Below are 14,214 nucleotides of genomic sequence, written 5' to 3'. Positions count from 1 at the left end.
TGGTGGCTAAAGTTCTAGCTTCACACGGAGACGTTTGGGTTCGATTCCCGGCGAGGGTAGAAACATTGGGATATCTAAGTATACTACACAAGTACACAGTAACACTACTGACAGGTGGGGCCCCTAATTATGTTGAGACATAACTAGGTGGCTCCTTATTATGTTTTGACATAATTAGGTGGGAATTCACCATGGTTAAACATACCAAAATGGCCCCACATTATGTTGAGACATACCTAGGTGGGCCCCTCACCATGTTAAAACAAACCTAGGAGGACCCGTTACCATGTTGAGACATACCTACGTGGGGCTTTAATTATGTTGGGACATATCTAGGAGGGCTTCTCATTATGCTGAGATATTCCTAGGTTAGCCCCTCACCATGTTAAGACATACCTAAGTGGGGGGCCCCCTCACTATGTTGAGACATACCTATGTGGACCCCTCATGTTGAGCCATAACTAGGTGGCCCCTCACTATTTTGAGACACCTAGGTGGACCTTTGTTTATTGTCTTTAAATTAAGCAAATTATTACCCTCAGAAGACCAAATTAACCCCATCTTGTTTTTTAGGAAGGTATATACGGTATGTATAAAAAGTAAGAATGAAAGTAATTAGATAAGTAAATAAGTTTAAAATTGACCAAATGAGGGAATTTCTAGTTATTGTTCTGAATTCAATAAAATTTGTAACTACGTACAATAAACCCACAAAACGTTCCATCCATTTCCTAAGATGCGTCAGCCATTTGAGATTTGTCATTAACAATTGTCATATCGTGCCTCTGGAATGAGTTTCATTCCGATTCGATCCACGAGTCCTTCACTACCACGAAGTCAGAATAATGCGCTAATGTACAACAATGCTTTACCACTTCGAGATTAAAAGTAGCCTGGTGGCCTGGTGGCTAAAGCTCCCGCTTCACACACGGAGGGCCCGGGTTCGATTCCCGGCGGGTGGAAACATTTCGACACGTTTCCTTACACCTGTTGTCCTGTTCACCTAGCAGCAAATAGGTACCTGGGTGTTAGTCGACTGGTGTGGGTCGCATCCTGGGGGACAAGATTAAGGACCTCAATGGAAATAAGTTAGACAGTCCTCGATGACGCACTGACTTTCTTGGGTTATCCTGGGTGGCTAACCCTCCGGAGTTAAAAATCCGAACGAAATCTTATCTTATCTTATCTTATCTTACCTAGCAAATTGGCACCTACACACTCCGATCAATATACAAATCCCCTCAAGGGAGGTTCCTTGACGCTGGTGAGGGGGGCTCTTGATCTAGGGAATTGGATCTGTGCTCCAGTTCCCTAAATAAAGCCTGAATACCTACATCCGTTCCCCCACCCACAGGTGCTGTATAATCCTACGGGTTTAGCGATTCCCCATTATAATATACAAATCTTGTAAGTGTGATACACGAGTGTTGTGATTTTTGAAGAACATAAGAACATAAGAACGATGGAACACTGCAGAAGGCCTACTGGCCCATGCGAGGCAGGTCCAAGTCTCCTACCGGCTTAAGCCAATGCACCCAACCTAGTCAGGTCAGGTCACATTGACTTAAGGGAGGAACACGGCAACCGACCTGGTAGCACAAGCTATCAGGTCTAACTCACACCCACCCACATCTACTCATGTATTTATCCAACCTGTCTACAGTTACTGCACGGAAGCAAAATTAGGTAATAATCTTCGTAAGATTATGCATAAGGAATCCACTCATGCAAATAATCCAATAAATAACAGAAAAAGGCACATTACCGTGACTGGAACAATACACAAGTAACCCTCATAAAGAAGAGAGGAGCTTACAACGACGTTTCGGTCCGATTTGGACCATTTATAAAGCCCCACTGTGTGACTGTAAATGGTCCAACTCGGACCGAAACATCAAATAATACAATGTTTCTTTCCAGCTATACATTGCACCAAGTTAATGAGTATGACATGTGTACAAAAGTTGGATACCTTTGCTGTCGAAACGCTGGCCTACATCGTAGGATTCTTCAGGCAAGAAGCCTACCGTGTAGGCGGAACGTGTCAACACTGAAGATACTTCTGTGTTGTACATGTTTCTTACGAGCCAACCTGTCTGTATTTTATACCATTTTGAACATACGATACAGCAAGGTTTAAAACTTGAAGCTGGTGAAATTAGGAGTTCACGATAAATAAACAGAAATCTGTGAAAAAGTATAAATAACTACTGTTGATTATGTGCTGGAATTAGAAAAGTTTGTCTTAATTTAAACTTAACGACTAAAAACGCGAATTTATAATTTTTTTTCTGGTTTTCTTTCCTCACTTATATTCTAATTAAAATTCTTTAGTATCCTGTAAGAAAGAAATGATTTAAATTTGATTATTTTGAGAAAATCAGGTTTAATAAAACTGCCTCCAAAATTGACAAATTGACACCTATATAACCCTAACATAATAAAAAATTACTTCCAAATAGATGCAGCAGCAGTTACGATTTGAAGCCTATCGAAAGAGGCATTCTTATTGTATTACATGGAAGACAATTTAAATTTGCAAAATGAAATTTACACAGCTCAAAGTAAATGATAAATTTTTGAAGCTGAGAAAGTCATTCACAAATTTCAGTAAAAATTCAAATTTCACATACTAGTAATAAATTTCTGGTGTATCATTACTACAGAATGAAAGTAGTGAGTAGCAGCCTTCTTATTGAATAAAAATATCACTATTAATACAATAAAACTGGCATACTGGAACTTCTGTCTGCCAATAAGCACTAACCATGAGTTCCGGGAACTAAACCATTGCTCTACGTGAGGAAATTTTCCTGCACATAAACAAAATTTAATTGGTACTGTTTTGTGGTGTAGATAATTCAGCCTCAGAAGAGGTAAACTTGAGAATGTTTATATCATTTGTCGGAAAGGAAAATTTGAATTAATTTTGTATATCAAGAGATCAAATTTATACCAACTCTCTAGGATTTCTTTTCCATCGTCATCGAATTAGGAGGTAAATAGTTTGAGCACTCGAAATTGCACCATTGAGGATTCTAGAAGCTCTCTAATCCATTCCATTTTTCAGTTATTTTTGAATTGTCAAAGCCTCTTTCAAAAAAATAATCAAATGTTTTATGCCTAGATACATCATCAAATCTTCTAAATTTAAATGGCAAATTAACACCATCACACATCAACAACCAATAAAAAATCTTCGTAAGAGTTTATTCTCAAGTTATGACATGGGATTTGTAGCAAGGTATGTAAACTCTAGCCCATTCTATAGGTATCTCTATTCAGTGACTCCTAATTTCATTATGTATCATTTTGTGTTCTTATTTTGAGTGAGTAGTTAGCTTATTTAATCTCAGCTCTTATTAGAATCATGTTGGTGGTCAAATACGTAAGAGTTAAAGTATTATTAAGATTTTATTAGACTTCTGTCAGATTTTTAATGTATGAAACAAAAGATTTTGTAACACAAGTGTGTATGAATGTGTTGCAGGTAGAGCTTGGCAGTGATGAGGGTGAGCTGTCCTGGACCCCTCTTTATGCACATGTGACCAGAGACACCACTGATCTGGGTTTATGTGACCTTGCTTTAGGCACCTGGCACCTCCTGCGTGTCACAGCATCCTCATCTGCGGGAGACTCCTCAGTTGTGTACCGTGTCGCCACCAGGAATCATAATGGAGGTCAGTTAGAATTTATCGTATACTGTATTTAATTGCCTATCGTGCATCAAAATAAAAGTCAGTGCAATACGCACAGACTTTTATTTTGAAGTTCTTTAGTTTTATGAAGAAATTAGATCATTATGTCGAACGCATGAGATATCAAGGATGTCCTAACACTGGTGAGGAAGTCTGTTCTGCACCTGCACGGTTGCTTGTTTTTTGGGGGTCACTGCCCCACCCGAAGATACTGCCAAACTAAAGAGACTGCCAGACACCATGTTGTCTTGCCCACTCTCACCTCCCTCCTTCTATTCCCTTCCTCATTCGTTCTCCTTCTTCCTCCTCGCTTCCATCTGCTAATAATCCTCCTCCCCTCAGTGTCCCACCATCTAGTGGTGAGACACTGGTCCTCATCCCCCTTTTTTCTGCCTCACTCTGATAATATGTTGCTAACAATGACTTTAATACTTTTTCTTTTACACAAATTAGTTTTACAGACTAAGAACTGTTATCCTACATCAGCTCATTTCAAAGCCCAGCCCTATCTAAGGCATATTTTCCCCCGCCGAGATGCGATCAACAACAGTCGACTACTTATTGCTAGGTGAACAGAGGCAGCAGGTGAAAGGAAACTTACCAAACGTTTCCACCTGTGCCGGGAATCGAACCACAGACACTTTGATATGGTCAACATTCATTCAGTGTCTGTTCCTTTAGTTTTTCAGTCCCCATATTTTCAGTCCCCATATTTTCCCTGTCTTCCGGTTCCACGCTACCATTGTTGCTATGCCTCCATCTGTGCAAGCAATAATAACTTCAACATATTAGGATAACAAGTAGGTATAGAATAAATTTATTTGTATGTATATATTATTGTGACCACGAACGAGTGGTATTGATCAGTAATAACACTGCACTAGCCAAGGACTCGAACCCGTGTGGCCTGCTTCATGGTGGGAGAAAACACATGGCGCCCTAATCCACTAGACCATACGATCCTGACCAGTGGATTTAGGGCGTCATGTGTTTTCGCCCACCATGAGGCAGGCCAAAGCAGCATGGGTTCGAGTCCTTGGCTAGTGCAGTGTTGTTATTGATGTATGTACAGGTGAAGGCGGTTGTTTAACATAAATTCAAGAAACACAATTAACATGAATAGGATCATAGTCTAGAATTTATTAAGCAGAGACCATTGTTGCTTTACAAGGTTCGATATCAGCTGAGCCGGTACAAGAAGTGTTGGTGAAGAGGAAGGCAGCAGTGGGTGGGCTGCTGGATGCCCATGTTGTGGCAGGGGTTGTGAGTGCACTTCTGCTAGCAGCTGCTCTTGTCATCTGTGTCTGCGTCGTCTTCAGGAGACGGAGGTATGGAGGCTACAGGTGAGTTTTCCCTGTTTGTTGTACACATAAATTATCACAGAATTATCATCAATTATGCTCTCCATCATTTTAATAATTATTATTTGCATTGGGTTCACAATGTTTCCTATCAAATTTAGTATCAAATTTAGTCCATTTTGATCTATATAACGGTGGTCTGGTGGCTAAAGCTCCCGCTTCACACACGGAGGGCCCGGGTTCGATTCCCGGCGGGTGGAAACATTTGACACGTTTCCTTACACCTGTTGTTCTGTTCACCTAGCAGCAAATAGGTACCTGGGTGTTAGTCGACTGGTGTGGGTCGCATCCTGGGGGACAAGATTAAGGACCCCAATGGAAATAAGTTAGACAGTCCTCGATGACGCACTGACTTTCTTGGGTTATCCTGGGTGGCTAACCCTCCGGGGTTAAAAATCCGAACGAAATCTTATCTTATCTTATCTTAACCTGTGGTTTGTATATTTGTTGCTTCACCAACTACAACTCTTTTCTCCCACCCACATTCTCTTATCCATAGTCGTTTCCCACCCACAATATCTCCCACCCTCACTTCAGCGCTCCCTTAGTCTGTCCGATTGCAGTCGCTGACAGCTAGTCTGTCACCTTCAGCATCTTCCACCAAAGAACCCCAATGGAAATAAGTCACTCTGTCTGACTTTTTTGGGGTTATTCTAGGTTTTCTATACATATGCTGCAATGTATGATAATCTAAGTAACTGTGTTTGTGTATACCTGAATAAACTTACTAACTTATACTGTCTCACCCAGTCTCTCACACCGCCCACATTTTCCCAGCCAGCCTCTCCCATTCTCAGTCTCTCCCACTGACAAGATCTCTCATCAATTGGCTCACCAATTCATTCTGTTTTCAATGAAAAAAAATCCCAACATTAGACTCTGCCTTCACAAACTCACCCACCCACATTCTACCTTCCCATCCAAGTTCCTTTTAAGAATCTCTCTTCCACATAAAATTTCTTATTGGGATGCTGGATATTCTTAACTTGGAGGTGGTGTTTGACCTGTTTAAAATAAGATCACAACACTCACTCCCTGACATTATTTCGAATAACATAAGAACATTTCCCCCCCCCCCCTCCCATTACTTAATTAAAAATAAGATAATTGCAATCCCTCTCCCAGTACTTGGTTTAGCATAAGAACCAATCACCCCATTCCTGATTCATTACTTGGTTTAGCATAAGAACACAGTACTCCCCCCCCAGATACTTGATTTAGCATGAGAACACAGTACTTCCCCCTCCCTCCCACTACTTGGTTTACTCGTTACTTGATTCGTTATAAGAACTGTATTCCCCATTGCTTGGTTTACCGTAAGGACGCAATTCAGCACCCCTTCCCATTACTTAGTACAGCATAAGGGCACTCCTATGCAATAACTTGGTTTATTATAAGGACACAACATTCCCCCTCCCCTTCCCATTACTTGGTTTATTATAAGGACACAACATCCCTCTCCCCTTCCCATTACTTGGTTTATTATGAGGACACAACATCCCTCTCCCCTTCTCATTAGTTGGTTTATTATAAGGACACAACACCCCCTCCCCTTCCCATTACTTGGTTTATTATAAGGACACAACACCCCCTCCCCTTCACATTACTTGGTTTATTATAAGGAAACAACACCTCTTCCCTCTCCCAGTACTTGGTGTACAAAGTAGACGTTTATTCTCATTCTGGAAAATTTTAGTCTATAGGATTACGGAAGGATCATTCTCTATCAGTCTTTGATTTTTCGACCCAATACAGTAATGCGGTACCCTGCAACACCCACATGAGATTCAACCATCGGGTGGAGTTTCTGGTGAACCGCCTCGTGAAACATTAGGCTGTTCATCCAGTGGCTGTCTGGATGCAGAAACATTATTGGAGTTAAATAGCATATTTGCTGGTTCGCTCTGGTTTATTACTTGCCAAATATTAAGGCCTCCCCTTTCTGCACTTCTACCCTATTCTCTATAGCATTTATACCTGCTGAAACACCAATCCCTTTTCTGGTACCTCTGTAGAAGTGATTCCTGACGACTCCTGCATGGACATGGTTCTTGGAAGTAACCCATTGCCACACTTAGCTGGGTAATCAGTTGTTGCCGGCTCTGATTCTGGAATCATTGAAGAGTGCCACTGTGTAGACATGCCAGTGGTTGGCTCTTTTTGTTTATGTAATGTTCATAATGCTGACGTCAGGTAAAAAAGACACAGTTGCAACTAATGTGATGTTTTAAGGTGGCAATGTTTAACTTTCCAGTGGTTCTGACAGACAAAGCTCCAGGTCCCCCTCCAAATGTACTCCCTCTCCAGTTACACTTCCTCTCCAAGACAAAGCTCCAGGTCCCTCTCCAAATGTACTCCCTCTCCAGTTACACTTCCTCTCCAAGACAAAGCTCCAGGTCCCTCTCCAAATGTACTCCCTCTCCAGTTACACTTCCTCTCCAGTTACATTCCCCCTCCAAGTATACTCCACTCTAGGTACACTTCCCCTCCAGGAACACTCCCTCTCCTGGTACACTCCCTTCCAGGTATACTCTTCCGTCAGGTACACTCCCTCTCCAGGTACACTCCCCGTTGAGGTATACTCCTCGCCAGGTACACTCCCCCTCCAAGTACACTCCCCCACCAGAGACACACCCCTTTCCAGGTACACCCCCTCCAGGTACACTCCTCATGGTACACTTCCCCTCTAGGTACACTCCCCCTCCAGGTACACTCCACCCTCCAGGTACACTCCATCCTCCAGGTGCACTCCACCCTCCAAGTACACTCCACCCTCCAGGTGCACTCCACCCTCCAGGTACACTCCACCCTCCAGGTACACTCCACCCTCCAGGTACACTCCACCCTCCAGGTACACTCCACCCTCCAAGTACACTCCACCCTCCAGGTGCACTCCACCCTCCCGGTACACTCCACCCTCCATGTACACTCCACCCTCCAAGTACACTCCACCCTCCAGGTACACTCCACCCTCCAGGTACACTCCACCCTCCAAGTACACTCCACCCTCCAGGTGCACTTCACCCTCCAGGTACACTCCACCATCCAGGTACACTCCACCCTCCAAGTACACTCCACCCTCCAGGTGCACTCCACCCTCCAGGTACACTCCACCCTCCAAGTACACCCCACCCTCCAGGTACACTCCACCCTCCAGGTACACTCCACCCTCCAGGTACACTCCACCCTCCAAGTACACCCCACCGTCCAAGTACACTCCATCCTCCAGGTGCACTCCACCCTCCAGGTACACTCCACCCTCCAGGTACACTCCACCCTCCAAGTACACCCCACCCTCCAAGTACACTCCACCCTCCAGGTGCACTCCACCCTCCAGGTACACTCCACCCTCCAGGTACACTCCACCCTCCAGGTACACTCCACCCTCCAGGTACACTCCACCCTCCAGGTACACTCCACCCTCCAGGTACACTCCACCCTCCAGGTGCACTCCACCCTCCAGGTACACTCCACCCTCCAGGTACACTCCACCCTCCAGGTAACAACAGCACATCACAAGCATCTGCTTCCAGATTTTTTCCAAAACACAAGAAAAACATCATTCAAATCAAACACGCTAGTATTCACGCAATCACAATCATAAAACCAGATCTAGGCAAATATATGACAATAATGCCTCTTCCGATCAGCTTGAAACCGTAAATGCTGGTAAATAACAAAAAGGCACAATACCGTGACTGGAACGATACACAAATAACCCGCACATAAAAGACAGAAGCTTACGACGACGTTTCGGTCCGACTTGGACCATTGACTTTGTCAATGGTCCAAGTCGGACCGAGGCGTCGTCGTAAGCTTCTGTCTTTTATGTGCGGGTTATTTATGCTGGTAAATCATAATATGGAGATTTTCTGTAATCTGTGTGGGTACCAATTTGTCCAAGAAACTCTGATTAAAATTCGTGTTTTACAGTATTATAAGAAATATAATGTAATCGCAGAAAGCAAACAGGAAAAATAAAAATCCACGATTTTACTGAAATTTGTAAATTGAAGACTGGAAAATTTTCCTGGTTTTCGAAATCTTATTCATTCGTCTTCAAGATTTCAACGCTTGATTAGTGAGTATGTTCATGCGTGAGGCTCCGGTGCCACCATAGGACATTCCCATATGTTTCATTAGTATTACTGGAGACAGTTTCCTCTGATCTCGAAACAGTTCAGTGTTATTGCATTATTTTCTCCCTCTTGATGCTGGTGATTGACTCTTGATCCAAGGAACCGGACTCGTCTTTCCTTTGGTTGATTCGAATTTCAATTTCTTCTGTTCTACAGCCACTGTATGACCCTAACGGTTTAGCTCTTTCTTCCGATTAAAATTTAACATTTCTGAACTGTATCAGGCTTCGTGGGTTATTTTTCCAATATAATCTCATGTTAAATTAGTTTAATGTTTTATTACGTATGTATAACATGTCCCTAAAGACCATTTGTAAACATTTGTAGGTTATTTACTCTCACAATCGTGAGGTAGAGTGCTAATGTTGATATTTTTAAGCAAACATAATAAGTATCTACTGGGTTTTAATCGATACCATAGACAGTCGATCCCGATAATTTGACACACCGCTAAATAATTAAGTAGAAAATTAGTACACAGTAATCACTCTGATTTACAACCGTCCTGCCAAATGAATGTGAATAAGAAACTTGCAATTGTTTTACAAGATGGTGGATTGTTGGCTTTTTTCTGTGTCAAACATGAAAGATAACAGGTCCATCTTGCTACTTATTCTCACACATACGTCACAATACACAGGCGTGTACATGTATATTTATACACTTATCTGAGTTTTCTTCTAATTTCTTAATAGTTCTTGTTCTTGTTTGTTTCATTTCAATGGGAGAGTTGAAAAGAATCCTTCACTCGTAAGTCATGCATGTAGTAAGAGGCAACTAAAATGCCGGAAGGAAAGTGGCTAGTGACCCCGTCTCCGATATATATTGCTAAATGTTAAAAGAATTGTTTATAGTTTCTCCTTTTTCGGGACACCCTGCCTGAGTGGGAGGCTGCAGGTGTTGTATATATATATATATATATATATATATATATATATATATATATATATATATATATATATATATATATATATATATATGTATGTATATATATATATATATATATGTCGTGCCGAATATGTAAAACTGGTTAATTAGCAAGAAGTCATTTAAAATTAAGTCCTTTCTGAAATTTTCTCTTATACGTTTAAAGATATATTTTTTTTCATTAATGTTAATATAAAAAAATTTAAATTTGCACTAAAAGAATCTTAGAAAACTTACCTAACCTTATTATAACAAGAACAACTTATTTTAGCCTAACCCAACTAAATGTATTTTAAATACGTTTACAATAATTTAGTACTAAACAAACACAATCAAATATATTTTTTTCGTTAGGTTCACAATGATTTTGGCGAAATTATTGCATACACAAATTTTCACTTGTCCTATATGGCAAGATGAGCGTTGCTATTTAAGCCAAGATCGCAAGTTCTATATATATATATATATATATATATATATATATATATATATATATATATATATATATATATATATATATATATATATTTAAGCCTATTATATATATATATATATATATATAATATATATATATATATATATATATATATATATATATATATATATATATATATATATATATATATATATATATATATATATATTTAAGCACGACATATATATATATATATATATATATATATATATATATATATATATATATATATATATATATATATATATATATATATATATATATATATATATAGCAACGGTCTTCTTGCCGAATAAGGCAAGGAAAAATTTGTGTATGCAATAATTTTGCAAAAATCATTCTGAACCTAACGAAAAAAAAATGTTTCATTTTGTTTGTTTATTAAATTATTATAAACTTATTTAAAAAATATTTAGCTGGATTAGGCAAAGATAAATTGAGCTTGTTATAATATGGATAGGTACGTTTTCTAAGGTGCTTTTGGTACAAAATCATTAATTTTCAAATTAACATTGAAAAAAACGTGTAAGATAAAATTTTAGAAAGGACTTAATTTTAAACGAGTTCTTCCTAACCAACTTTACCTATTCGGCACGACATATATATTCGGGTGTGGTCACTAGGCAGGGTGAGAGTGTAGACAACAAGAGTGGTGTAGAGGAAGACAACGCACGCAACACTGAGATTACTCGTGCTCACCTGTACTCTCCTACACCCACTAAAAAACCAAGAGGATCTTTAGCTTCTCTCAAAACACAAGAAGAAATGTCAGATCCTTATGAAATCTGTCCTTATGCCACATTCAGGTACAGTTGTTTCAACATCCTTGTATTTTAACATTCAATGACATAAGTGTTATATTTTGTTAATACCAAAATTGAGTTTAGGTTTTAGTTTTGTGCACATTAAACCTTTTATTCAGTTTATTGTATAGTTAATATTATATAAATATGCTTTTGTATTCAGTGTAGGAAGTTCTGAGGGAACCTTGGAGTACGGTCTATCCCTACACACCATGAACCCCCGGGATTGTCTGGAACATCCACTCCAGAGTGACCCGCACTCACAGCACTCTCCAGCATACGGCCATCTTGCACGTCAGCGATCTCAGTCTAACTATAAAGAAACAGGCAAGTAAAACAGCAAACTAGCCATGTTATTTTTCGGTAATGTATTGATGTACAATAAACTGATCTTTAAGACACTGGTAAGTTAAACCATATCACGGGCGGGGTTACAACCCACGATCAGAGAGTCATAAAACGACGCCTTAGCCACTGGGCCAGCTAGTTACAATAAGATTCACCCAACTAGGTATATTTATGCATCTTAGGGTTATAAATATTCTTATATGTGCAAACAAGAGAATTTCTGAACACTGTCTAATGGAAAGTGTTAAAATATATAACAAGGAATTGCCGGAAAATAAAGCAAAATATTATAACGGAATGAAGATCCTAGAAAACTGAAGTATAGTTTGTATATATTATGAATGTCTTGATGAGTTCCTTTCTAGATAAGTGTCTTTCTTGATGAGTGCCTTTCTTGATGAGTGCCTTTCTTGATGAGTTCCTTTCTTGATGAGTTCCTTGGAGTGTGCCTTAGAGTGTGCCTTGGAGTGTGCCTGTCTTGATGTGTGCCTTTCTTGATGTGTCTTTCTTGATGTCTCTAGCAGTGTCTCTTTCTGGACGTGTCAACCATGTCCTAAATGAGAAAAGCTGGGAATATATCCTAAACAACATGGATCGTAACCTCTGCCTAGAAAGAATTAACTCTGTGGAACTTGAGGTATCCTCAAGGTGTATTCCTTAAGAAAAAGGAAGAGAAGATGTAAACTAGAAAGAGAGAGGCGCTCCCTATACAGGTGTAGGCGAAGAATCGCAGAGCTGCCGAGAGGGGCCAGTATATCAGAAAAAACAAAGGGAGGGACTGGGTAGAGAAATAGCAAATATCGAACTTAAACTTAAGGAATCACACAGGAGACATGAAACTCAGTACGAACTATAAGCCATAAATGAAATTGAAAGAAACCCAAAGTATTTATTTTCAAATGCCAAATCTGAAGCAAAAGCAACAGCCAGTATTGGACCTCTGCTAAAACGAAATGGAACCTACACAGATGACAGCAAGGAAATGAGTGAGATACTAAAGGCGTTTAGTGAACTGTTAACCATAATTAGAGTCGACAACAAATAATTTTTATATGACCGAGACTCAGAACTTGGTCAATTCAAACATCTCTCATATTATACTAACACCATGACTTCGAAAAGGCAATAAATGACATGCCCATACACTCTGCCCCAGACCCAGATTCTTGGAACTCAGTGTTTGTAAAAAACTGCAAGAAGCCCCTGTCACATACCTTTATCATTCTATGGAGATGAAGCATGGACAGGGAGGTCATCTCACAGTCACTTAAAACAACAGATGTAGCCCCACTCCACAAAGAGGGCAGTAAAGCAATAGCAAAGAATTACAGACCAAGAGTGTTAAAAATCTTAAAGGGTTCTAAGAAGCAAAATCACCACACATCAGTTACACAACCCAGGGCAACATGGGCTTAGAGCAAGCCACTCCTGCCTGTTCCAACTACTGGATCACTATGACAAGGTCTTGGATGCTCTAGAGGACAAGCAAAATGCAAATGTATACACAGACAGAGAAAGCTTACAAGCCTACAACAAGTGCTACCATGGTGTATTACCGCACAAAATGCGTGAAAAATAAAAAACGGGAAAAGTTGGTATATAGATCTATAGCTTTCTAACAAGTAGAACACAGAGTAATAGTAAACAGAGCAAAGTCTGAAGCAGCCAAAGTAAAAAGCTCTGTTCCACAAAGCACAGTACTCGCTCCCATCTTGTCCCTCATTCTTGTATCTGACATAGACAGATATGTAAGCCACAGCACTGTCTTCATTTGCGGATGATTCCCGAGCTTGCATGACAGTGTCCACCATCGGAGATACTGCAAGAGTCCAAGTGGACATCAACCAGATCTTTAACTGGGCCTCAGAAAACAATATGAAGTTCAGTGAAGAGAAATTTCAATTATTACAATAAAGAAAACTTGAAATTAAATCTGTATCGGTGTAGAAAACTAATTCCAACCATGCAATAGAGAGAAAAATTAATGTGAAGGACCTGGGAGTGATTATGTTAGTGGATCTCACTCTCACAACAATGTATCCCCCACATATGCTAGAAAAATGATGAGATTGATGACAACCCTCAAAACTAGGGACGCAAAGCCCATGATTCTTTTCAAATAGCTTGTTCAATCTAGCCTGGAATATTTCTGCACACTAATGGCGCCTTTCAAGGCAGATATTGCTGACCTGAGAATATACAGAGAACCTTCACGGCACACATATGTACGATAAAACACCTAAGGAAGGTTAGCATAGGCACCTACAATCGTGTCATTACGATTTCGTGAGTCATAGAGACGGAGACTATCGTTTGCCTCCAGCATAGTCAACTTTAAACCAAAACTATCTTGAATTTTCAACACCAATGACGTCCTTCATTGGTTTAAAAGAGATACTAGGACATATTGCCGGTATCAGTTACCAAGGTTTATACTACCTCCTACTCTACTGACCAAGATGT

The 14,214-nt window shown here is 40.0% G+C and overlaps 1 protein-coding gene across 1 annotated transcript in view; it reads left to right on the top strand.

Moving 5' to 3' along the window:
* The window catches only part of LOC128687121 (cell adhesion molecule Dscam2), a 139,659-nt gene extending 127,921 nt beyond the window's left edge, over window positions 1-11,738 (top strand). The window contains exons 24-27 of the mRNA XM_070098295.1: window positions 3,491-3,680; window positions 4,870-5,041; window positions 11,224-11,406; window positions 11,567-11,738. Coding sequence (XP_069954396.1) covers window positions 3,491-3,680; window positions 4,870-5,041; window positions 11,224-11,406; window positions 11,567-11,738 — 717 coding nt within the window. The remainder of the gene's footprint in view (window positions 1-3,490; window positions 3,681-4,869; window positions 5,042-11,223; window positions 11,407-11,566) is intronic.
* The last annotated feature ends 2,476 nt before the right edge of the window (window positions 11,739-14,214 follow it).

The sequence above is a fragment of the Cherax quadricarinatus genome, chromosome 62, assembly GCF_038502225.1.
Source record: "Cherax quadricarinatus isolate ZL_2023a chromosome 62, ASM3850222v1, whole genome shotgun sequence".
Lineage (NCBI taxonomy): Eukaryota > Metazoa > Arthropoda > Malacostraca > Decapoda > Parastacidae > Cherax > Cherax quadricarinatus.
This window is presented reverse-complemented; position numbering and strand designations above follow the sequence as displayed.